Source organism: Gymnoscopelus braueri (assembly GCF_963280865.1).
Source record: "Gymnoscopelus braueri genome assembly, chromosome: 6".
NCBI lineage: Eukaryota > Metazoa > Chordata > Actinopteri > Myctophiformes > Myctophidae > Gymnoscopelus > Gymnoscopelus braueri.
This window is the reverse complement of record NC_137607.1, coordinates 15,006,377-15,033,470: the sequence shown is the minus strand read 5'-3', so window position 1 is coordinate 15,033,470 and position 27,094 is coordinate 15,006,377. Positions and strand designations below refer to the sequence as shown.

The 27,094-nt window shown below is 41.1% G+C and overlaps 2 protein-coding genes across 2 annotated transcripts in view; one reads left to right on the top strand and one right to left on the bottom strand.

Annotated features, from left to right (window-relative positions):
* The window catches only part of atp11b (ATPase phospholipid transporting 11B), an 88,261-nt gene extending 85,425 nt beyond the window's left edge, over positions 1-2,836 (top strand). The window contains exon 30 of the mRNA XM_080431213.1: positions 40-2,836. Coding sequence (XP_080287339.1) covers positions 40-121 — 82 coding nt within the window. The 3' untranslated portion in view covers positions 122-2,836. The remainder of the gene's footprint in view (positions 1-39) is intronic.
* A 1,678-nt stretch (positions 2,837-4,514) lies between these two features.
* Positions 4,515-26,713, bottom strand: mccc1 (methylcrotonyl-CoA carboxylase subunit). Its single transcript, XM_080431223.1, has 19 exons — positions 26,403-26,713; positions 24,815-24,858; positions 23,999-24,138; positions 21,049-21,144; positions 20,789-20,910; positions 19,436-19,583; positions 18,433-18,554; positions 17,357-17,468; positions 16,914-16,995; positions 16,673-16,800; positions 15,831-16,014; positions 15,115-15,224; positions 14,666-14,882; positions 12,713-12,799; positions 9,947-9,996; positions 9,547-9,684; positions 9,065-9,169; positions 8,044-8,115; positions 4,515-7,533 (listed from the first exon to the last, which is right to left on the bottom strand). Exons 1-19 carry the CDS (start codon positions 26,456-26,458, stop codon positions 7,405-7,407), a joined length of 2,142 nt encoding a protein of 713 aa, XP_080287349.1. The 5' UTR covers positions 26,459-26,713; the 3' UTR covers positions 4,515-7,404.
* Positions 26,714-27,094: the final 381 nt, after the last annotated feature.

Sequence of the window (27,094 nt, the reverse complement as noted above, 5' to 3'; positions counted from 1 at the left end):
CTCACTGCTAAAACTCAGTCACTTGCTGCCTATTTTCAGGTCGTGGAACGACCCGGAGAACTTCTACTCCAACGACCGCACTATCCTGACGCTGTCGCCCATCGAGGGCACTCACTGCTGAGCCCGCCAGACGCACTGACTGACACACAGACTGGGGAGAGAGGGGGCTTATACCTCCATTCACTCATCAGTTTGCATCCCCCAGTCGAATTCAACTTAAATCTTCACTCAGACGGACAGGAAATGGACCACAGACGGGAGCTATGAATACCAATGGAAGCCTTTGAACCGTGTTGGGGTCCCCCAAGTGTATTATTTGGAACACTTTCTTCTAGAGAGGTGGAACTTGACCCTAAAATGGGAACTGTGATTTCGAAGGATCATGAGGCGTGTGGAGCTAGTTTCGGCCGGCACAGATTGTGGAGCTTTAACCTCACGGCTGCCCCATAAAGAGGACAACCTGACTGAAACCCACTTTCTTTGAGAGGAGACCTCTAGTCTCCTACCATGCACTCCTGAAAACTTGACAGTGAAGAGCTAGTTAGAGCATTTGCTCAAAGTTGCTATTTAACCACCAGAATTCAACAGATTTCTAGGACTTCATTAGCCCCAAACAAGCAGGCACAGAATGGAGGACATCTAAAAGACCCACATACTAGCTAGCTCCCTAGTTTTGCATCCAGTGCATTAAGTACCAACCGGGAGAAACAAAAGAGTCTTAAGAGCAGAGCGTACTTTTCCACCTCACTTCATCATCCTATGATTATTGTCCAGTGTTGGAAAGAACACAGAATGACAAAACGGAACTCAGAGAAGACTTAACAGACGTCTCACCTGAAGACTGAGATGGTCTGCAGACCAACAGCTACCATGTACCTCCTCCATATAGAACATAGTCGTACAGGATCGACGTCGTCACAGAGACCACATAACGTTCTCATCATCTCAAGGATCTTCAGATTAGGTCAATGGCTTCCATAACCCATTCAATCCGGTGAACGCATCTCTGTCATTTTTAGATTTCTTTGGCTATTCAAAAACAGCAGATATACAAGCTCATAGCACGGCACCGAGTGCCGCGCTATGAGCTTGTAGATCTGCTGTTTTTGAAAAATCGTGAAGATTTGCGCAAATCTTTGAAATATATATATTTTTAAAGCGAACATTTGTAACTCAAATCTTTGCTTCTGGGGGCGTCCCTGGAACAACATTTTTGACAAATGTTCGCTTTAGAAAATATATATTCAAAGATTTGCCCAAATGTTCACGATTTTTTTTAAATAGCAGATCTACAAGCTCGAGCTTGTACATCTGCTATTTTTCAATAGCCAAAGAAATCTGAAAATGACACGTGCGTTCCCGTCTTAATGGGATAAACACCAGTTATTTTTGTATACGTACTGTAGACTAGCACTCTGCCCTTCTCTTCTTTGAGTCTTAAACCATTCCCTAACTGCAGCCTTCTCTCTCATTCAAAAGGAAAAAGACTTGAGTCCCTATGGAGCCACCATATCTAACAGAACACTCTAAAGGCCCTGACAGGGCACCCAGAGCCCTGTTAATGTGTGGGTTCTTCTGGTACCATCTAAACTTGACCGCGATGGACCTATATCGTCGTGTGGCCCAGAACCCTAGATGTTTGCCGGTTCTCTTTTTCCGCCACAGCACCAAAGACCAAAAAAGGACTCAAACTAGAGCTAGAAGAAAGAGTTGTTTATTTTTGTGCCTGATTGTACATGATCTTATAATATCATTATTATTATTATTATTATTATTACTGGCTATTCTTAATTGTGCTGCTTTAGCTTGGGACTGTATAGGCCTCTTACCTTCCCAGCCCATGTACTCTATGTGAGATCCCATGGGCTCTGTTTTAAAAGCCATAATATTCTCTCCAATGGTTATACTGTTGATAGCCAGTTTACTGAAGGTACACAGAAGATACGTAGAAGCGCCTTTTTTCTTCCGGGCCCCGTTTCCCCAAAGGCATCCTTGCAATAAAGGCTGTGATACACAGAAAACAGCCAATGGAATGGAATACTTAATCATGGAAGGGAAGTCAAATGGGACGATGGTGATTTATAGATGGAATGTAAGGTGACGAGGAACTAAATAATTTCCCGATCTTCTCTATTCCATTCAAAACATTTCCTGTGCATCATATCCTCTAAAATGGTTTTAATCCCAGGATGCTTTAGCAAAAACCGGACCCTTTTTTGTTCATGGATCCTCCACACAGACGCAAGAATGTCTCTATCCTCCATGTGAGAGATAGATATGATATAGATTATATCAGCTTCTACACGAGATGAACGGGAAAAAAGAGCTTTTGCACATGTTGCTGTCACATAATATCCAAATCACTCTTTGTTGGGTTTTGTTGGTGTTTTTTTTGTTTTTGTTGGTGTTCATGTTTCTCACATCATTGCTTGTTATATCACCCGAGTCATGTTGTTGTGATGAAGTTGTTGCCATGTGTGTCGACCACTCGTGGATGAAGTTGTGTGTGCATGAGTTGTTTTCTCTGTTTTAACAGCCATGTTTTATTGTGAGGGCAAGAGATGTAGCTTCATTGACTGACGGGTGAGGCCCGCGTGCCTTTTTCTCTCGTGTATGACCTCAGAATCTTCGTAGTTTCATAATGCTGCACACGGCTGGGAGTTTTAACGGTTTCTGCTCTGATGCCTTGCTTTGCTTTCTCTCTCTCCTTTCGCCCTCATTAAGTCCAGGACGCTATGATGACCTCGTTTGCTTTTTTTCCCTCCTACGATCAATATGACAAAAAAATATTATATTTAAAAGAAAATGCTTTATTATTGTTTCTAAGGTCTTTGTAGCATTTGACTTGGCTTCATGACAAGCTCATCTCTCTTAGCTAATCTGCTTTAGCTGTAATACTGTAAATGCAGCATCAGGCTTCGACTATAAAGGGCATTTCTCGGAACCGCTTTTAACCCTTGGCGTCCCTATTTATTTCGCGGGGGGAAAAGTAAAAAATAGCTCACAAGCTCACAACACTTAAGTGTTCAGATGGGACGAGTTGTGAGATTGTAGTCTATTTTAGAAATTGATTTTTTTCACAAAATTTAAATAGGGCTTGGGTGGTTAAGGTGTTTATTCTGTTAGGGAAAGAATGGGAGAAGGGAGTGAAACGCATCTTGGGAGAACATCCATAGATTGACTTGACACAAAATACAGCTGAGAGGAGTGTAATGTAGAATCCCCTCCTCCTGAGAGACAACCGTTTTAAACCACACTATGACTAAAACATACCTCAACACACACACACCATGGAGGCTTCTGTTGCTACGGTGTTTGAATCCAATGTTCCAATGTTGGTCTGCAGCTCACAGTGGGAGAGCTTGTTACGTTTGTAAATGCTATTGCTTTTCTTTACCAGTCCCAGTTGTTGGGGGAATAATTGTTCACTTTATATCCAGTATCACAAAGGTCATTTACACAATTGTTCACAGAGGGTTTTGTTTTCAATTATTTATCTATATACTTTGGTTGTTATGCCTTGTTGTGTCTGGGGAGAGGGTGTAGACCAGTGGTTCTCGAAAGTGGGGTCTTACATGTCTCAAAATATTTCGTTCCAAGGACCCCCAGAAGCAAAGATTTGAGTTACAAATGTTCGCTTAAAAAATTACATATATATTGAAAGGTTTGCACAAACTTTTACGATTTTTTTTTTTAGCAGATCTACAAGCTCATAGCGCCCGCGCGATGAGCTTGTATATCTGCTATTTTTGAATAGCCAAATTATAAATGGTTAAAGTGGTTCAAATGATTGTGTTGCTATATTAACATATTTTGTTGGGGACCCCCTGGAACTCCCTCAAGGACCCCTGGGGGTCCCCGGACCCCACTTTGAGAGACACTGGTGTAGACAACCTCCCCACGCTCCCCTGCCATTCCAGTAACCCAATGAGGATGAACTTGCTATTTGCACCAAGGTGTTGGAATACCAGAGATGCAAATGGAAGTTTCTGTAATCAGTCACTTTTCTCATAAGCATCTGATGCTACATTTACTGATGCACACAGGAAGAGAAGATTTGACACATACTTGACTTCTTAAGTGGCTTAATCTAAACGGTAGTTCAAGATTCAAGATTCCATTGCATCCGAAACCACATACTAACGCAGTGGTTCTCAACCTTCTTTTCAGGCCGCGACCCCCAAAAAGAATCATATTTGAATTGGGTGACCCCCCAATATAATCATATTTAAACTGGGGACCCCCCAATATAATCATATTTAAACTGGGGACCCCCCCCCCCCCCCCAACATAATCATATTTGAACTGGGGACTCCCCCACCCTGACAAGCACTTGTAATTGTAGGAGTTGAGGCATTACATTTAGTCTGACATGGTTCCACAGATAAATATTGGGAAAATAGCCGAGCTACAACGCAAGGCGTTGTGAGCTTGTAGATCTGCTGTTTTCACAATGTTTGCCTCTTTCTGGTAATTTTTCATTTATTTTCTTTAAAAAAAAAAATTCTAGGTACGGTACACATTTTTTTTATTTTATTGTTCACTGTCATCTGGGGACCTCCCCAAAATCATGTGGTGACCCCCCCTGGGGGTCCCGACCCACAGGTTGAGAATCACTGTACGCTGTATGCTATTTTCAGCCTGTTGTTTATCATCTACTAAGCTGTTAAGTGTCCACTGAAGAAAACTACAACATAACCAGAATGTAGTATGCATCTCACGTATACTGTACTATGTAGTAGCTTCTAAGCTTTCGGACATTCAAAAAAGTAATTTTGCATACTAAATAGTGCATGTGATTTCGGACAAGTTTAGATTGTTTAGATTGCCATGGATTAATCCAATTCGGGCCAGTAAACAGTTGGTACATAAAATCAGGACCTGGTTTCTCAGCCAAAGACAATATTGGTGCTAAAATAATAAAATCAATCAACTACTTCATCAAGCACTGTTCATAACGAGCTCATTAAGACTTTTTTTAATTGGAAACATCATTCAGCATATCTTAGAACCATACTGTGAGGGACACTTTTTTTCCACCCAGGTCTTTTGTTTTCTGTGTGTAAAATGGATGTGGTTACTTACTGAGGTTAAAGTTAACCAAACTACTATTCAGTTACTTCCCATACTCTAAAGCATCTGAAGTGCTTAGTTAACCTATCAATGTACAGCTTAACTCATTAAGACCTGAAGCCGATTCTACAGATGTATTTAAATCCCAACAGTTTTCTAAACAAACTTATGTTGCTATATCAGTGGTTCTCAAACTTTTTTCATAATTGTCAAGGACCCCCAAAATCATATGTATTTGGCCGCGGACCCCCCCCCCCCCCCCCCCCCCCCCATCTCAAAATATTTGGTTCCAGGGACCCGCCTAGAAGCAAAGACTTCAGTTAAAAATGTTTGCTTTAAAATAATATATATATATTCACAGATTTGTACACATTTTCACAATTCTTAAAATATTCCAGATCTGCTATTTTTTTTTATAGCTCAAATCAAAAATGTACAGATGCGTTCCCGGTCTTAATGGGTTAAAAGAAATTCAGGTCTGAGAAAAGTAGTGAAATTTTAGATGTTACCTTTAATGGAATTCTATTAGGAGTAATAGGAGCTTTTGGAAAGCCCAGTTACGATTCGTCTTGAATAAAAATGCTGTGTGTAGACAAAAATCTAACCAGAGAAAAGGTCATTAACATGAAGTCATTGAGGCATTTTTGTTTTTGTTTGTTACGTCATGGTGACTTGTTTGTCACTTCTTAAGACACGAGGTACTAAGGCCCATTTGAAAATGTCTGTTTTATTTTTTACTGTTTCCAACTGGCAATAATTCTCCAGCTGCACTAGAGACTGTTAATTAACGTTTTCCCTTATGTTGATTGATGTGTGTTGGCTGTCTGTCCTCCCGCCTTCCTCTTGTCCGTACATCTGTCTCATCTGGCGATGTTTATGAAAATACAGTTCTATTTACGGAATAAAGATATTTTTAAGAAAAAGGAGTACTACAAGTGTGAGTTTATTTGACTTGGGTCCTTGTCATGATACAGTAGGTTCAAGATGAAAACATATAGACATTTCTGGATATCAACAATATCAATTGTATATTGTGTAGAACAATATCTACAATATCTACACAACAGGGATAAGATAGCAGGAGACCCACCCAAGTTACTGCAGAAATTCACCCTTTCAGAAAGGCAATGATTAGGAAAACATAATAGTTTTAGAATCAACACAGTTTAGCCACAAAAAGACAAAGCCAATCTTCTGGCATCATGTGAAAGGCAACTGTACACTCATGGTGTTCCCATAGTTCTATAGGTGGAGTCCAGCATATATCGTTGCTGTCGGGCAGAAACCTTGTGTATCAAGATGTTTCATTAAGTAATGGCCGACTTAGTCGTCTAATAGTGTTGAGCAAAAGTAGTGAAAATAGCCTACAAGCTTGAGACGTGTTGTGAGCTTGTAGATCAGCTATTTACATTATGAAAAGTAACAAAGAGCTTGTGACTAAATAACTACATTGGTAGGTTTTTTTTTCCTTTCTGAAAAGTAACACTTTTTGGACATACAGTACAAGGTTCCCACCAGACAGTGACGATATGATACCTGCATGGGTTAGTTCCATTACTTTACAAATCATCATCAGTGAAGTCACAGTGTTACGCAGTAACATTGCAGGTTCCTTTTATTAGTGCAGAAAGTACTACAGCTGGTTTGCATACTTGGGATCAGAAGCGTCCTCTCGCCTTGAGACCCAGGTTCATTAAAAAGGCTCCCTGGCTAATAAGCCCAATATGCCTTAATGCATTATAATTGCCCTCTATAATTAAAATGTTAAATAAAAAAATCCTTAAATATTTTTTGTTATTTTAGAAATGGTTCATCTTTTACTCAAGGGGGACAACGCCCGTCACAAGTTGATTTGATTTGCATGTCCTAATAAAAGACTACTTAATATTCCTAAGGTTAATATGAACATCAAAACAATATTTTCAAAATGTTTCATTAGCATATGCATTCCATAGGGCTGGACCACACATGGACAAATGACACCTGCGACGGGTTTTGTCCCGCTTGAAAAGATGAACTATTTCTAAAATAAATAAAATATTGTTTATCATTTTAGTTATAGAGGGCAATTATAATGTATTAAGGCACATTTGGCTTACTAGCCAGGGATCCTTGTCAAACATACTAGTGCTCTCGCTGTGCGATGAAGACGCATATTTAGGTTCGAATCCCACAGCTCATAAAACCTTGATCTAGGGATATGCACCACCAACCCCCATAGAGCCTGGCTCACTTTACCTCCAAATCGCTACAGTAACTACCTCTGACACACAAACACACACACAGGGAGATCTTCACGTGTACGTACTGGATGTACAGTACATGTTATGTCTACTGGCCGCCTTCCTCCTCCTCGTCTTCTGCCTCCAGTTCCACCAGAGGAGCGTGGCGGTTGGCCTGGGAGCCCTCGGCGAAGAACACCTTCTTGATCACGCCCGCTTTTGGAGCCCGGATCGTGTGCTGCAAGAGAGAAAGTTCAAGTGTGTTGGCAATTAGGCTCTATGCACAGCAGCCATATTGTGAAGACATTCACAGGTGTTACCAATGATACTAATGAAGGCTCTGTTCCATTCTGGTCAAACAGAGTCAGGGTGCTGATATTGTGCATGTTGGCTCACTGGAAACACTGCTACACACCAGTGGGTCTAAAATTTGGGGTTCAGGGACCCTCATGGTTCCTTAAGGGGTTTCCAAATGGCCCCTTACGGGTGTGTAACTCTGAGAGTGTACACAGGTCCATTTGGTTCCATTTGTACACTCTCAGAGTTATGAGAACCACTGTGCTACACTAAGTGGAACAGAGCCTTCATTAGTATCATTGGTAACACCTGTGAAGGAAGTGATAATATGGCTGCTGTGCATAGAGCCTAGGCGGTGTGTGTATGAGAGAGAATGTTGAACTTGAATGTAACTGGTGTAATATTGCTTTTAAAAGAGTGTGTGTGTGTGTGTGTGTGTGTGTGTGCTCACCTCCATCTTCATGGCATTCATAACCATGAGAGCGTCTCCTATAGACACCGTGTCTCCAACCTTCACCAGCACCTGAACGCACAAAGAGAAGGGCCAAAGGTTATAGGGTAGGGAGGGATGTAACAAAAACTCACAATAACAAGTCCGTGATACGATATAAAAATAAATAAAAAGATGTTCACTTATTATGACATGCTCAGAATAGGGATGCTATGATTCATGTAATTAATGAGATGCACTCTTGATTCTTTGAGGCTTTGTGCCACTTTAGCTCGTGTCTCTTGGTACAGAGCTGCAGCACTGTTTGACTAAAGCTAAGTTAGCTGCTAAGCTAAATGGCGAGGCTACTGTATGTTGCTCAGCCAACAACAACAACGGGTTATAAACGTTTAGCTAAATAATCAAGCCCTTAAATATATAACTCGCAGAGTCCTTTATGTTGTAATTAACCCATTAAAACCGAGAAAGCATTTTAGATTTTTGCATTGGATATTCAGAAATAACAGATATACAAGCTCACAGCGCGTCACTTCGTGCCACGCTGAGCGCTTGTACATCTGCTATTTTTGAAAAATCTAACGGCTGATTCAGAAGGCATTTGTAGAATCGGCCTCAGGTCTTAACCCTTTAACCCATTAATACCTGGAACGCATCTATGTCGCGCTACGAGCTTGTAGATCTGCTATTTTTGAAAAATCGTGAAAAAAAAGTTTCGATTTTTTTCCCCAAAAAAAATTAGGATTTCGATTTTTTTAAAGAATCGCCTCAGGTCTTAATGGGTTAAGACCGTGAACGCATCTGTGTCATTTTAGATTTCTTTGGCTAGTATTCAAAAATAGCAGATCTACAAGTTCATCGCGCGGCGATGAACTTGTAGATCTGCTCTTTTTTTTTTATTGTGAAAATGTGTGCACATCTTTGAATATATATATATATTTTTAAGACATTTGTAGAATCGGCCTCAGGTCTTAATGGGTTAACTGAATCAAATAATTGCTGCCAGTAGTATCTCAATACTTGCCTTCTCTATGGTTCCAGTCATAGGGGCCACGGCTCCACCCTGGGCCCCGCCACTCACACCAGCCAGGTACTTTGGTACGGGTATGGAGACCTCAGCACTGCCCTCCTAGTCACCAAACAAAAAGGAGCAATGGCATGAAAAACATGAAAAGTGTAACTCTAGATCAGTGTTTCCTAAACAATGGGTTCGGGACCCATTTTTTGGGTCACGGCGCCATTTGTATGGCTTGCAAGTAAATATCTAATTTCTTTAAAAAAAAAAATTAAATAGGGCTCAAGTATATTTTTAAGTTTGGATTCCAGGGGAGATACCAAATGTATTTATATTAAGGATATCAAACTATAAATGTTTTGCCATCTTGACAACCTATTTATGTAGTTATTAAAATATGCTTTAACCCCTTAAACAGACAGGTAGTGTGGTACTGTAAGTAGAGCTTTAAACCCTAACAGACAGGTAGAGTACTGTAAGCAGAGCGTTACCATGGAGAACAGATGCACGGTGTTGTCCAGGATGACCAGTTTGGGGCGGCTCTTCACCCCGTCCACAGAGCAGTGCAGGAATGAAGCTCCGCCCTCTGTCTCCACTTCACCCGTCACATGGTACGCCTCTCCACCTATCTGATAGAACACATAAATAAAATGTATTATTATTATTATAACGCACTTTACATTTTTGGAAATCCCAAAATGCTACAGGGTTTAATCATTCATCCCATAGCTTGGGGGGGGGGGCTATAACCATGGCGACGATAGCTCCCATAGCCCGAATTCCGAATCTCCAGTGTTTACATAAAAACGCTAATAAACGGCTTACATTTTGGGAAAGTGAAAAACGGGCGTCGTTATTTTGTGCATATGCTAAATGGTCAATACCACTCACCTGCATTGTGTAGCTTCCATCCCTGTTGTACGTCACCACCACATCCACCTCTACACACCACCCCGAGAGGGAAGACATACAGTACACACACACACACACACACACACACACACACACATACACGCAATTTCACAGATTAGTTTGACATTCACAGTGGGGTTGCAATAGTTAATCGAACTACTCAAATTTAATTGATTTTTTTTTTTTTTAAATCGATAATTTTATAAAATCATCGGTTTTTAACCGATCCCTATTTTGAGCCGGTCATCATTATAGACTACAAAGTTTCAGAAAATGTCAAAAATATCATCACTATTTTCTCACGACACCGTTGTATATATAATACATATATATATAAAATATATATATGTATAAAATAACACCAAAGTGGTTAATCGATTTGTTGATTATTTAAAAAAATATATATATATATTACCGTATTCATTTAATCGAAAAAAGAGATAGAATATCACGAAAATAATTGATAGGTGTATAGCCCTAATAATTCACTAACCCATCACTAAGCTGAGAGAGAGAGAGAGATGAGGGCAGTGAGGATATCGTCTGTCTGGTAGAAACCTCATATGTCCAAAACTGTTACTTTTCAGGATTCAAATTCAAAAGCATCAAAAGTAGCAGATCTACAAGCTCGAAACGCGGCGCGAAGCGTCGCGTTTCGAGCTTGTAGATCTGCTACTTTTGATGCTTTTGTGTGACGCTGAAGTACGATCAAGTAGGGCGTTCATTTAGGAAAAAACACAAAAAGGTTAGAATATGGAGATAAGAGGTCTCTCTTCTAGAAGCTAACAGCAGGGCTGCTGCTGCAGTCCAACAGAATACGTCATGGTGCCACAGCAGCAGTTAGGAAGGGAAGGGTATTTTTAGCCTCGCTGTGATGAACACAGTATGAATATTGATGATGAATACGTGTTCATTAGAACAGTGGTTCTCAAACTTTTTCGTGTCAAGGACCCCCAAAATGATATGTATTTGGCTGCGGCATTAATTTATGAAAAAAAACATAAAAATTAATATTAGCTTTCTTTGGCTATTCAAAAATAGCAGATATACAAGCTCATAGTGCGGCACAGAGTGCCGGCACAGAGCGCTATGAGCTTGTATATCTGCTGTTTTTTTTAAACGTTTGCAAATCTTTTAATATATATATTCTTTTGTAAATCAAAACTTTGCTTCTGGGGGTCCCTGGGACAAAATATTTTGAGATAGGGGGGTCCGCGGCCCAAATACATATAATTTTGGGGGTCCCTTGACATCTTAAAACTCACCAGGGAGAAGGACTAACTGCTGAGCTACAAAACAGACACACTATAATTCAATCCAACCCAACAAATAATTCAATTGTTGTCCTGGGTAATTCCATCACATTAACAGAGATTGCCACCCTCTCATTTGATCTCATTAGCTCTTTCTAAAGTGCAAAGCTTTCCGAAACGTGAACGTCTTCTTTTACGTTGACACTGAGTGATTCGATTCATCAACAGCCCTGTTCCTCCTCATCCATCTCTCCCTCAGTCCCTGTCCTCCCCGCACTTCCCCCTACCTCCAGCTAGAGGGCAGTACAGGCCCTACAGCAGGTCTACTAGTGCAGTGGCTTTCAAAGCTTTTCATATCAAGGTCCACTATTTATTTGGCATTTAAGACACGGATTCACCGTTTGATGAGATTTAGACTCTCAGATCCAAGACTTAGAATATGTTGTTATCGTTGGATAAGATTTTGTCCACAATTCCATTCTGTATTGATGTTGGTACCATAGGAGAGATGACAGGCAAACGTTGATCAAAACAACAATTCTTCTACATTCTCTAATTGTTTAGACTTGTTTAGACTTCTTGTAAATTAAGTAATGCAGATTTTTAACAATAATTTAACTCTTGAGAGTGTAAAATTAAACCAAATGGACCCTTACGGGTCCATTTGGTTTCATTTTACACTCTCAAGAGTTAAAGATCTATAAGGGTCCATTTGGTTACCAACTCTCCATCATTTAGCATGGGGACCACCTGGAACCCCCTCAAGGACCACTGGTGGACTCCCCGGACCACTGGTTGTGAACCACTGTACTAGTACACTGTTGGTTCGGGACCCATGTTTGGCCCGCGGACCAATTTTTATTGTCGTTGTTGTTATTAAATTAAATATCCCCTTTTTTGTTTCCTATATTTAAGAACAATACATATTATTTCAAAAGATTTAAAAAAGTTTTAGCAAAAAAATTATTACAACTTCTAATCTATAAAAAACAATTCCAAACAAGTATTTCATAAATGAGATTAAAAAAAAGATTAAGTAGTGAAAATAGCAGATCTACAAGCTCGCAACAAGGCGCAAAGCAACATGTTGTGAGCTTGTAGATCTGCTATTTTCACTAGTTTGGGTCCTGGGCAAATATCAAACTTCTTTTGGGTCTAGAGCTAAAACCTTTGGGAACTAACTAGCTGTAACTAGTGTACTTACTCTGTAACTACTAACTAGTGTACTTACTCTGTAACTATTAACTAGTGTACTTACTCTGTAACGAGTGTACTTACTCTGTAACGAGTGTACTTACTCTGTAACTACTAACTAGTGTACTTACTCTGTAACTACTAACTAGTGTACTTACTCTGTAACGAGTGTACTTACTCTGTAACGAGTGTACTTACTCTGTAACTAGTGTACTTACTCTGTAACAAGTGTACTTACTCTGTAACAAGTGTACTTACTCTGTAACTAGTGTACTTACTCTGTAATTAGTGTACTTACTCTTGTCTCCCAGCTGGAGCGTCATGTTCCTGTTGAACAGTACGTTGATTCTCCGACCACTGCTGGAGGCAAATGGGGAGAAAGGGTCTGGAACACACACACATCACACACATCACATCAATGAACACACATGGCCATACTTATTACAGTACAGCTGTTATAAGTCAGGTCAGTGAGGTCACTATTGTATCAATAGTGTATAACAAGTTCACATTAAATGTGAACTTGTCATCTTCCACCTAAAAGGCAAAACCTAAAGGAATCAGCCTTATTTTACTGACCTACGAACACATCCAGACACAGGTAGGGCTGTCACGATAACAAATTTAAGTTGACAATTAATTGTCACACAAATAATTGCGATTAACGATTTAATTGTGTTTTTGGTATTGAACATTGGAACATATGAATACAAATGTCATTCCTGTTTGCTTTTAGAAATTACTCACATATTTAATAATTTTATACTTAAAAAAAAATATATATATGTTTTGGAAAATGTTTGAAAACATTTTTCAACATGGAAAAGATTATGACAAATTATTGCGATTATCTCAAATAATTGCGATAAGACGATTATGTATTAACACATTGATTGCCAGAGTTATTTCAGATTTTTTGCAGTTTATTGCCAGAGATTTTTCATTGAAAAAAAAAAAGTACTCAGGAGCTGAGATACAAAAATGTTAAGTTTTAAGTTAACAAGGAAGTGGATAGGAGTCTAGATCTTCGACTAATCATATCTCCTTGGTCTTTGGGTGAAATTTTTTTTTTTTCTTCTTAACACATTAACTGCCAAGACCGTAGTCCTACGGGCCGTTAAATCCAACTGTTAAGTGCCGAGACCGTAGCCCTACGGGCTGCGGTCTTTTCGCGCATGCGCGGTCCGGGTGCACTTTCGGAATTTTTTTGATCCACTTCCGTTTCCGGTTTGATGACAGGAAATAGAATTATTTGGGATCCGGTTTTCACGATCACGCCCGCCCTCGTTCTACAGACGAAACTGAAACTCAATTCTCTTCCTGTAGTTTTTTCTCCTCGCATTTCACTGTTTAACGTAATCCGCTCTAACTCAAACATGGATGCCCCGTTTGACACGTGGTTTTCACTGGGAGATACAGGGAGATCGCGCGGATGTAAACAGACTGTGTAGCGCTCAATCTTAAGGATTTTAACAAGATCTATGGCGACATGAAAAAAACAAAAAAACAACAAAAACACCTTGGCACTGGTGAGTACATTATGAGATTAGCCCTTGGCAGTGGATGTGTTAAAAACGAGTTGGCAATCAAGTGATGGATTTTAAAAACGAGTAAAAACGAGTTAACTCGTTCTTGGCAATCAATGTGTTAATTGTGACAGGCCTAGGCACAGGAAGTGAAATGCTGCAACGCGTAGACCGTAGAGATAAGACGGTAGTTGCCATTTTTACTGGCTCTTTTTTTCCCCTCCTTCTATATATGCAGGCAATGCAAATATCAAAGTACATACAGCACAGTATATGGACCATGTGGAACAAGGGTTCTCAACCCTTTTAATTTCAAGTTTGGGAACCCTTGTAGAAGACAGCCAACCACAGCCTTTATTTTCCCTAAAACATGTGGTTTACAAAAGCAGATCCCTTCACTAATCTATCTTACATGAATCGCTACTGTCAAAGATTTTAATTAACCCATTCAATCCGGGAACGCTTCTCTGTCATTTTAGATTTCTTTGGCTATTAAAAAATAGCAGATATACAAGCTCATAGCGCGGCACTGAGCTTGTCTTGTAGATCTGCTATTTTTTAATAGCCAAAGTATAAAAAATAATGGTTATAGGAGCTAAAAATCTAAAATGACACAGATGCGTTCGCCGGATTGAATGGTTTAAGTACTTGCAAGGAGAATGCCATCACCCTTTCCCATCCCAAAATCAGCCATGTTTAACTGTCCTCAATCAATGACCGCTCACCGTTGGAGTTCTGCGCAAACTCCTGCGTGTGCTTCCTCTCCTGAAGCACCAGGCCCAGGGCCGCCTGGCAGAGCGTGGCCCCAGAGGGAGCTGTGGGAGCGGGGAAGAGCTCGGCGTAGTGCTGGGGGATGAAGCTGGTGGTCACGTTGCCGGCTTCAAACTCCGGGTGGCCCGACAGACTCAGCAGGAAGTCAATGTTGGTGTTCAGGCCCACGATCTGCACACATTTTCAAGATTTTTCAAAAATAGCAGATCTACAAGCTCATATTAGCTTGTGCTATGAGCTTGTAGATCTGCTATTTTTGAATAGCCAAAGAAATCTTAAAACGACAGAGATACGTTCCCGGCTTTAATGGGTTAAGTTATCCAGTTTCAAAAGACTTGAAAACATGATCATGCAAAGTGATATTTTTCAGGCCACAATGTGTGTGAGCATGTGTGTTACTTACATTATACTGTCTCAGGCAGTATCGTAGCTTCTTCAGGGCAGCTGACCTGTCCTCTCCCCAGACCACCAGCTTGGCTATCATAGGATCATAGTGGGCCGACACCTCGTCCCCTGAAACATGAGTGAAACATGAGTGCACACGCAACGGAAAATACTTGGGTGCAATGTAATGTAATGTAATTGTGTGTGTGCAATCTGGCAACCCATCGTCAAATAATAAGGAAAAACAGCATCCTCTGCTGATTTTCACTTTTGCATTTGACTCTGGGGGGGGAATTAACTAGACACATGCTCACTGGAAACGGGGGTTTGGACATGCCTTCAGCCCTCCACTTCTGGTGGTGCGCCTATGTTTTCATTCCCACTAACAATATTTCTACACGGAACACTAACACCACTTCTCCCAGAGAACATGGATCGTTTTGGTTATAAGCCCACTTGTTTCTATGATGAAAGAGCAAGTTAAAATGTGAATATCTTTCCGTGGTTTTGTCGGCTTCGAGGACACTATTGTTAAATGAGTTTCGTTTTTTTTTTCAGTGGGAAGCGAAAGCACAGATGTAAATCCTGCCCACTACATTTGATTGGGTAAAGCGCGGCCTGCTTCCTGATCTGAAGGCACGCCCACTTGTAGCTAATGTGCATCGGTTCTCAACACGGCTCTCGACAGATTCAGTGTCCGTGTGTGTGTGTGTGTGTGTGTGTGTCCGTCCTTACCGTCCCTGACTCCGGTCTCTATGCGTGTGTGTTCGTCTGGCTGTGGGGTGGAGAGATGCAGCAGAGGCCCCGCCCCTGGCAGGAAGTCGTTGTTGGGGTCCTCGGCGTAGATGCGAGCCTCAAAGGAATGTCCCCTTAAGATGATGTCATCCTGGAGAAGAGGTAGTCGCTCCCCTGCTGCCACCTAGAGGAGAGGAGACCGTTTTACTCACACTGTTGTTTTAGTACGGTAAGTTCAGATTGTACTTACTGTGAGTCAGCGACACTTCTTAAAAGGATCCCTTGCTATTAAGCCTTATATGCCTTAACATTCACCATTGACGGAGATCTCCGTCATTTAAAATCCACCCGTTCACCGCCATTGACGGAGATCTCTGTATTATTATTTTTTTTCACACAGAACCAGGAGATAACGCGATCCAAAGATTTACTGTTCCATTCACTTCCTGGTTAAAGTATTTGGGAAATATCCTGTATCTCAGCTCCTGTGTTTTATGCTCCCCTGTTTTTATTTTACGTATTTTTGGCGAAACTTAAATATATAGATAAATATTCTGTGCTTCTTGAAAGAAGTCAGAATGCTTAAAAATGCTGGCAGAAGCTACAGCCTGTTTAATGAATACCCCTGGCAGTGAATACGTTAATATTTGCCTATAACTTCAATTTTAAAACAAATATAAATAAATTAAATATTTTAGAAATAGTTCTAAAACTTCTAGTTGATGATGTCATCTGTCCATGTGGTCCAGCCCTATGGAATGCATGTGCTCATAAAAACCCACTTAAGTATCACAGTCTCTGTAGTGTTTTTTCAAGGCGTCCCTGTGTGGGATGTGTCTCACCCTGAGCTGCCACTCCACCAGGTCAGTTCCAGTGATCATCTCAGAGACAGGATGCTCCACCTGCAGCCTGGTGTTCATCTCCATGAAGAAGAAGTTATGCTGGGCGTCCATGATGAACTCCACCGTACCTGCATGGCACACACACACACACACACAACACGTTATGCTGGAGCAACGCATCTGTGTGTGTGTGTGTGTGTGTGTGTGTGTGTGTGTGTGTGTGTGTGTGTGTGTGTCTCACCTGCCCCTACATAGTTGACAGCCTTGGCCGCTTTAACTGCTGCTTCTCCAAGCTTCCTCCGAACCTCAGGGCTAATGCCAGGCTAAAGCAGCATGTGCACGCACACGCACACACACACACACACACACTTAATGTTTACAATAGACCATCATACTCTAGGTTTCTATGGTCTCCATTGAAAATAGTTACAAATGTTTAAATGAACACAGGATTGTACTGTGTGTATATCATCTGTCGGGTGGAAACCGTTTATGACCAAAACTGTTACTTTTCAGGATTCAAAATAAAAAAGTAGCAGAGTTTTGATGCTTTTGTGTGACGCTGTAGTATGATCAAGTAGGGCGTTCATTTATGAAAAAACACAAAAAGTTAGAAAATGGAGATAAGAGGTTTCTGCCCCGACAGCAACGGTCTTGCTCTCTCTCTCTCTCTCTCTCTCTCACCCCCGGTGCCTCCTCTATGATCTTCTGATGTCTTCTCTGAACGCTGCAGTCTCTCTCAAACAGATAGACCACATTACCATGCTGGTCCCCAAACACCTGCACCTCCACGTGTCTGGAGAGGAGAGGAGAGGAGAGGAGAGGAGAGGCGAGGCTTTTTTTAACCCATTAACACATTGATTGCCAAGATCAAGTTAACTTGATCTTTCAAAAAAAAAAATTACCTCAACTTTCAGTGCCAATGAAATAAAAGAATTATTGCGAACTTTGCCAACTTCTTTATTTATTTTTTTCAAAGAAAAAAAAAAGTGCTTAGGAAGCGAGATACAGCCTTTTTCAGTTATAGGTTAAACAAGGAGTGGATGGAGCTGCAAATCTTCAGATAATGATATCTTGGGTTCTGAACATTTTTTTCCAAAAAAAAATTCTCGTTCTGGCACTGAGGGTATAACCCTAAAACTCGGGATAACTCGGGGCCTGGCACTGAGAGAGTTAAGACCAAGGAGATTTTTCGAAGATCTAGACTCCTATCCACTTCCTTGTTAACTTAAAACTTAAAGATTCTGCATCTCGGCTCCTGAGTACTTTTTTTTCTCAATGAAAAATCTCTGGCATAAAACTGCAAAAAATCTGAAATAATTCTGGCAGGCAATGTGTTAAGACCTGCGGCCGATTCTACAAATGTCTTCTAAATCCTAACAGTTTTCTGAAAAACGTATGTTGCTATAATATCCGTGGTGCTCAAACTTTTTCATGTCAAGGACCCCCAGAATTACCGTATATGTATTTAGCCCGCTGACCCCCTATCTCAAAATGTTGTCCCAGGGACCCCCAGAAGCAAAGATTTGAGTTAAAAATGTTTGCTTAAAAAAAAAGAAGAGAGAATAATATATATATATATATAAATACAAAGATTTGCACAAATGTTATTTGCACAATGCTATTTTTGAATAGCCAAAGTATAAAATGACACTGATGATGCTTTCCCAGATTGAATGGGTGAAGAGCACAATTAACGAAAAACCCCACCACCTACTGGAGGGAGACAGCAACTGCAGCTAGTAGTATGTTATGTTTACCTGGGGTCCTCTACAAATTTCTCCACCAGCATGACGTCGTCGTTGAAGGACTTCCTGGCTTCTCGTCTGGCCGACTCCAGCTGTTCCAGGAAGTCCGCGTCTGTGCGGGCGATACGCATGCCCTACGCACACACAGAGACACGCTGCATGGTTCATAAATACAGACAAGCACACATACAGTACCCACAAACACACACACACCAGATCAGGCAGGGGTGGGCAACTTTGATGATGGAGAGGGCCACTATATTTCCACACTCACTCCATAGGGCCACTTTGCATATACTGTCAGGCAGAATTCTATCTCAGAATTTTCACTTTTTTTGTAAATTAATGCAGCACTTTACTATGTCACACAAAAGTAGCAAAAATAGCCGCTGCGACGCGTTTTGAGCTTGTAGATCAGCTATTTTTTAATTGGAATCCTGAATTTCTTTTTGCTATGTTTTAATTGGAATCCTGAAAGGAAACATTTTTATTTAATTTCAAATGCATGTGTATGAACTTAAATACAAATACATTGGACATAAAAAAGACAATAGAATTTTAATACTAGTCATTAAGCTACTAATATAGACTGAAGTAATTACAGCGGGTCATGTTTGCATGTTTGGAATTGTAACAGCTGAAATCAATAATATATGTAATATATCAGTATTCCCATATTTACCTGCGGGCCGCATTAACTCATTCACTGCCTGAATTATTTCTGGCCGCGCTTGCCCACTGTCAGAGATTTTTCATCGAATCATGGTGCAGATCTATTCGTTTTGTTATGTGACGTCCTGTATACATTAGGCCACACGTATTTCACGTAATGTTTTGGGACATGTTTTTTTATTTATTTACAAAATCAATAGCCAAAAACTGTAAATTATATCCAAGCATTTTCCAAAACATTTATTTGAATTTCATGACCGTGGTAACCCTGCAGCATATAACAGAGTGTGACTAGCTAGAAGGACAACTCATAAAAAAGTATTTATTTTCTTTGTCCTCTCACCTTTCCGCCTCCCCCGCGGACCGCCTTGATCATCACGGGGTAGCCGATCTGGACGGCCTCCGCTTGGAGACGCTCGTTCGATTGGTCCTCGCCGTGGTAACCTCCGATGATTGGCACTCCGGCAGCTGACATGATGTGTTTGGACGTGCTGAGGAACGATGGAGAGAATCAAATAAATGGAGGCTCATTCAAACGGGATCAGTTCAAGTTAAAAGTCAACACTGTGCACGCTGCCAGTGTGTAAGTCTAACCAGCTGGACTCGAACCCGGGTTCTCCCGCATGGGAGAAGATCTATTGCTCAGTTAAAAGGAGAATCCATGGGAGATATTAGGCTTCTTGTTGGTCATACCTCAATTGAAAGCACTTGACCCATGGGCTTCAGGCAGGGCTATTCTGCTATATTCACCCCCCTTTGTTTTACTCCACAGCGCCAGCAAAATAAACTTCTACCGCTCATCCAAAGGGGAATCCCCCTTGGCCAGAGGAGACTTAAAGGCTTCTGGGCTACAGATACGCTGCTACACTAGCATGCTTCAAACTAGCCATACAGTATGTTAACACATATATTAGCTTTTCTAACATATTTTGCGCAACACTGAACAATTTTCATTTGTGGTGAATACTTCCATGCTCTTACGGGCGGCCATAGCTGGATGGGTAGAGAGGCCGTCTGGTTCGATTCCTGGCCAAGTCAAGTCAAATGTATTTACCGGTATATAGCACATTTAAAACACATTTTCTTTCCTCTCCCCAATCAACTGTTCTAATGCTACTGAACATGAGCAACATGGGGTAACCCTATTGCATCATCTCATATTGTTTGTCAATGGCATCTACATTTCACCTGAAGACATCTCTAATTCAATCAATCAATTGATAATATTTTTTTTAAATGCCAATTCAATTTTTTTCTTAAATTTTTATCCCACGATTTTGTAACCCTTGTTTCACCCGGTGCCAATTTTCTAAGTGATTCTGGGCGCTACACTCCCCTCACCAGCCTAGGGAGGCCAGGGCCGAGCTCATGCCTCCTTCAATGCATGAGAGCCAACTGACCTTCTTGTCACCTGAGAGGGGGGAGTTTCCCTGGTTGGACGTAGCGGCGTAGCGCGTGGAAGGAACACGTTATTCCAACTAGTTCCCTTCTCCTCCATCAGGCGCCCCGGCTGTCATGGGGGAGGCGGTATAGCGACCACGATTACTACATGTTTTTGTGAGGGTATTAACGATTATTATTAACAGGGTTAACTACCCTGAGAGACACGGGGAGAACATGCACACTCCACACAGAGTAGGCCCTTTCAATTTCAAAATGCCAATTCAATTCCATACATACAGCAGGCATTTGTTACCTCTTGATGCCCATGTCTCGGATGGCAGAGGAGGGTGGGCCGATGAAGATGATTCCTTCCTGTTTGCATGCCTCAGCAAACTCTGTATTCTCTGAGAGAAAGCCATAGCCAGGGTGTACTGCCTACACACGCACACGCACACACACACAATATGATGGGGCAGGGAAATTGAATCAGAATTATTAACTGCATTGAAAGAAGGTGACAACCTATGATCAGGTTGCCCTTTCCCATACGTGTAAACAGAGAGTATTACTTACATGTGATCCAGACCTTTTGGCCACATCCAGCACCTTCTCCATGGACAGGTAGCTCTGTTGAGAGGCTGCTGGGCCAATGTGGTAGGCCTCATCTGCCTACAAAGCAAACAAATGAATTAATAAGCGTTTGTTTTCAAAGACATAAGCTGAAATCAATTCCCCAAAGTTCGGTCACTCGCTCACTCTCCTCGCTTCCTCCACTCGCGCCTAAGCCCCGCCCCTGCGAGGAGCCGAGGATTATTTGCGAGGACAGAGTGGCCGACCAGCTGGCCTCAAAGGATCGGACTGCACTTAGCGTCATTTCAAAGCGACGGCAAATTCCGCGATCACTTATGACGTCTCACACAGCTGGATCACTGGAACACAGCCAACACAGCCAACCGAGCCGATCATATAGCTTGTCATTGCCATGAAAATAATATATATGCATAGAATAATATGCAGGTATAGAATAATACAGAATATAAGAATAGACAATTCATCAATGTGGATGGCCACATTGTTATCTTTATAGTTAACATTTTGTGCAAAGCCATTTATTCCTGAAATAGTGAACGAAGCGCCAGGATGAGCAAACTTACATTTATGAATTAAATCCTGACCCGTCCCTCTTTTTGCTCGTACAGTCCCCCCGCAGCAGTCCCGCACGGCACTGCTGCTTATAACAGCCACCGTATATTACAGAGTATGTCTGACTCTGAATTACATCATTCATGCAGTGTGGCCATATGTCCTCTTTTACCCGGACATATCCTCTTTTGGGGGGCTGCGCTGTCTGGGGGGTTTTATAAAATCCTTCAAATGTCCGGGGTTTTGAGAGTTTGGGTGATATCCCCCCCACTTCTGGGACGAAGAAAAAAGAAAAAAACTCAGACGATTTTGTGATTTTGCTTGATATTGTTTGATAGCGAAATAAATCATGACTGATAGACATGAAAGAAGACCCTTCACAGCTAATAGAGAATTAACATTTTTTAGAATCGGTTCAGAATTGAATGAGTACGGCTATAGTTAAAGCGTAAAGTGTCCTCTCCTATATTCAGTCTATATATAACAAGTAAGACGCGCGAGAAGCGAACGCCAAAAAAAAAAAAAAATAATGAAAAGAAATCATCTAAAAAAAAGTAACCAATAAATAAATATATAAAAAATAGAAAAAAAATCTGCGTTAAAAGGAGCATCTTAACACATTGGGTGCCAGCATTTTTTCATAACAACTTACGTTTGGTGCCAGCATTCTCCCCATTGACTGCGCTTTGCTGTTTAAAGCTCTAGACTCCACGAGGAGCAAATCCATGTAAAAAAAAACATCCATTCATGTTGCGCGATGACCCTGGCTACAGCCTGGAACGATAACATTTCACTCGCGAGTTACAATGGGGGGGGATCGCGCATCGCGCATGACCGGTTTTCCCCACCGGAAACAGATTCGGAGATATAGGTGTTTTAAAGAAGGAAATAGACAGGAAGTGGATGGCGGCCATGTTTTTGTTTTTCCGGTGATCTATCTGGCCTATCCTTCTCAGGATCACAATGGGTACTCCCAGAGCTGCTCTAGCCCCGCCCGTGTGGAGAAAAACGAAAAAAACAAAAAGACATATTTCACGGTCTGGACCGTGTTCGGCACCGGACCGCTACTCTGCGCAAACACGGTTCAGACCGTGTTTGGCACCCGATGTGTTAAAAAAATACAAATACAATACATTATTTTAAACATAATCTTTGTCACAGTAATTTATAGTAGTCCATGCACTGCATTGAGACATGCAAGGAGAGAAATGAACTATCAGCTTTTGAGACAGAATAAGTGTGCACAATATATTACAATGTATATAATTGTATTATACTTTATATCGTATTGTTGCGTCTTTTCAGTCAATTTACACTGTGTGTGTGTGTGTGTGTGTGTGTGTGTGTGTGTGTGTGTGTGTGTGTGTGTGTGTGTGTGTGTGAGATGCGCAACTAGTGATCGGCGGGGGCGAAGGGGAGGCAGCCAGTGTTTTCGGGGCATGGTTTCGGGTTTCAAGCATTGTTTGTGTGGCCACATGTGGAGGAGGACCATGTATACGTCACGGGAGAAGGGAAAAAACAAAAAAAAACGTGTACACGTGATGCGGAAGTCTGCCGCGGAGGAGCTGTGGAGAGTGGTCGAGCCTACACTTGATGTACACTCGCTAAATGCGGAAGTAGAGAGCCTCCTCGGCTCCTCCACTCGCCTCCACTCGCCTCCTCCAAGAAGCAACTGAATAATTGGACCCTGAGCACATCCGGTTTGGAGTCGGAGTGACCGAGTGGGAGTGAGCGAGTGGCCGAGATTTTCGGGTTTGGATTTCAGCTTTAGGGTGACCAGACTTCCCAGTTTGGCCGAGATAGTCCCGTTTTCAAGCTGCGTGTCCGGAGTCCCGACAAATATCTCTAAAACACTAATTTGTCCCGGTTTTCGCCATAATTACAATAATAATAGTTGTGTTCTTTTCATGTAAACATGCTCAGCTAACCTATCAGAAAACATGAACAAATGCATCGCGTGTCTGAATTCAACGCTGAGTCGTTGCCTGTATGCAACACCTATTGTGAGTACATATGTGCGTGCATGGACGTGGATGAATGGGCGCGCGCGTGCATGATGAACGTGCTTATTGAATTAAGGGTCCTGGTTTGAGGGGCTCAATATAATGTTCACCCTATATAGGCTACAACAGTTCAGTTCAAGTTACATGCCATATACCTCTAGACAAGAGGACAATTCTTTGGTTTTAGCAAGAACAAAAAAAGAATAGCAAAGAAAGTTAAAACTATAAAAGGTTAACTATATGTAATAATGATAGCACACTGAGCTGCCTTTGTAAGGTGAGGTGTACACTTGGCTGCATGTAAAGAGTTGACAGATGACTCAAAAGAGACGCCCATGGTTGACACATCTGTGCCATAGAGCCATGGAACAGCCTACCATGGCCACGTGCATGGAGTGTCTGTCGGCCTCACTGTACACGGCCACAGAGCGAACACCCATCTTCTTGGCCGTCCGCATCACACGGCACGCGATCTCTCCTCGGTTGGCGATCAACACCTTTTCTATCCGGCCCACTCCTAGACAGAAGACATACAGTATGCACGTTGATTGTTATGATCATTACAATAGATTTTTTTTTTTTAACTACTTTTTGTGATCATATCACATCATATCACATTTGTAACTCAAATATATATATTCAAACTAAAGATCTGCAAAAATCTTCACGATTTTTATAAAAATCTTGAAAATCTTTGAACGCAAAAAAATATATATTTTTTTTTTTGAAAAGCCAAAGAAATCTGAAAGAATTACACAGATGCCTTCCCAGTCGTAATGGGTTAAAGACACTCTTCTGCAATGCAGCTGATAAAAGTGCATGGAGCGTAAGAGGAAAACTACTATACATTCATGTGCAAATTATGAGTTTTTAGAATCCATCACTTGATTGCCAAGATCGAGTTAACTCGTTTTCAGTAAAATAAAAATAAAAATCATGTTTGTTTTTTGTATTTTTTTTTTTTTAATTTGACCCAAAGACCAAGGAGATATGATTTTTCGAAGATTTAGACTCCTATCCACTTCCTTGTTAACTTCAAACTTAAAGATTCTGTATCTCGGCTCCTGAGTACTTTTTTTTGTTCAATGTAAAAACCCCTGGCAATAAACTGCAAAAAATCTGAAATAATTCTGGCAGTCAATAAGGATGCTGACAGGACAGCAGTTTGAGAAAAGTGTTACCGTATCACCTACCTCCTGACACAAACCTCACACTGCCTTTGGTCCATATCAATTTCCTGAAAGGAGAACAGTGCAGCCAGTCAGAGAACCACAACATGATGAGAAACCAGGCACCATCAGTGGTGGAAAAAGTTTCTTTAAGTCAAATATCAATACTGCCATGCAGAAACACTCTGTTACAAGTAAAAGTTCGGTAATCAAAATGTACTTGAGTAAAAGTACAAAAGTAGTGGCATCAAAATATACTTAAAAAGTACCAAAAGTAAAAGTACTCATTATGCCGAACGTCCCATTTCACAAGTTATCTATGTCTGAAATGTATAAGAAGATATTTTGAAAATAGCAGATCTACAAGCTCACAATGCGTCGCAGCGCAACACATTGAGCATGTAGATCTGCTATTTTCAAATGGCTGAAGTGGTTAATGTACGTTTTGTAATAATAATCAAAATCTACAAAGTAACTAAAGTTTTCAAATAATTGTAGTGGAGTAAAAGTACAATATTTGCCTCTGAGATGTAGTGGAGTAGAAGTAAAAGTACTGAAATGTGGACATGTATGTTGTGAGGTATTTTTTACTTTACTGGAGAATACTCCAGCAAAGTACTTAAGTAAAAAACTTAAGTTACTTTCCACCACTGGGCACAACAAGACACTGTGACTACACAATAAAATCCAGAGTTTATTCATTTGTATCTCAGAGACAGAGTACAGATGGAATGGGGTCCATTTGGTTCCATTAGATTTGTACTCTCTGAACTTAGACTGATGTCAAGGGCAGATCACTGAGAGCAGAGGTTCAGCAGACAGACAGACATGTCGTAGGACAACTACACAAAGCTGTGCCAACTGGTCACTTCCATCCCAATACATGGAGGCAGAGTCACATGAAATCACACTGAATTAAACATTTCGTGGACCGATGAACCCGTTTACACAGCAAAAGTATTTAGTAGCATTAGCATTATGCTAGCCATGGATCACAAGACGGTTGTCATGGATGAACTTCGACCTGGTGTTTGCACTTTCTTCATTTACGGCCCGTACATCTACATGAACGTTCAGATTTCAAATATAAAGTGTTTACCCCATGGCCACGGATGTTATAATATTTTACGAGCCCTCAGAATTACCCGTATCTTCTGTATTGTTCAATAAAAATAAGTTTAATCCGACTGGTGGCCATTTCCTCATAGAGTTATAATGTATCAGAATGCAGTACACCTCCCAACCGATAGGATCGCGAGGTTGAAAATCATGGAGAAAATTCGGAGAAAATGGCCACCGATCTGATTAAAATGCTTTTTATTGAACAATACGGAAGATACAGGTACTTCTGATGGCCCGTACATAACTGTAACATCCGTGGCCATGAGGTCAGCACTTTATATTTGACATCTGAACGTTTATGTAGATGTGCGGGCTTAAATAGAGAACGCGCAAACACCAGGTTGAAGTTAATCCATTACAGTCATCTTTCAGGGCTAGTGTCGTAGCTAAAGCTATCTTGCCCAACGTTAGACAGCTTGAACAAGGAGCAGAGGAAGAGGATCATCTTGTAAACGGTATAGTTTGTGATGTTATGTTATGATGTACTTACTGTGTGAATGTTCTCACCCCATGCAGGGTCGGACAGGTCAGTATCATTGCAGACATACTAACGTTACAGCAGCCAGGCTGCTAACAGGCTGATCACTGATAGCTGCTGCTACAGAGTAAATACCAATGACAACACAACGCGACTGGATGAAATGCACCCTTCAGTCCAAAGGCATCCTATTACTGTCAGGTTCAAGGTTCAGTATCAACGGATTAAATGTACATTAAGTTCATAAATGTTATCTGGACAACCTAATAAACACCAACCACAGTGTTCAGGTTTGTAATAATAACACATAATATAGTTAGTGTGAAATGGTCTGTCTGAGGACCCGTACTGTGGGTATCCATTCTATCCAATGAGAAGGACGGATACGGAGGTGGAGAGTGAGGTGTCAATCTGTAAAAGAACCACACGAAGGCGATGTTGCGCCTCTCTGTCTGTCTGTCTCTCTCAGAGGTCACATAAGGCTTCACAGAGTTCAAGTAGCAGAGTAAGCAGACACATTTATTTCAACATCAACTGTTCAGAGGACACTGTGTGAGAAGGCCTAGTATATATTCTATCAGGGTACGTCTTCAACGTTTTCAGCCCAAGGACCCCTTAGCTGAGACAGAGATGAAGCAGGGACCCCCTCTACATTGTATAAAATTGTGTTTCAGATTAAACTTATTTTTTTTAACTGTTCTTTT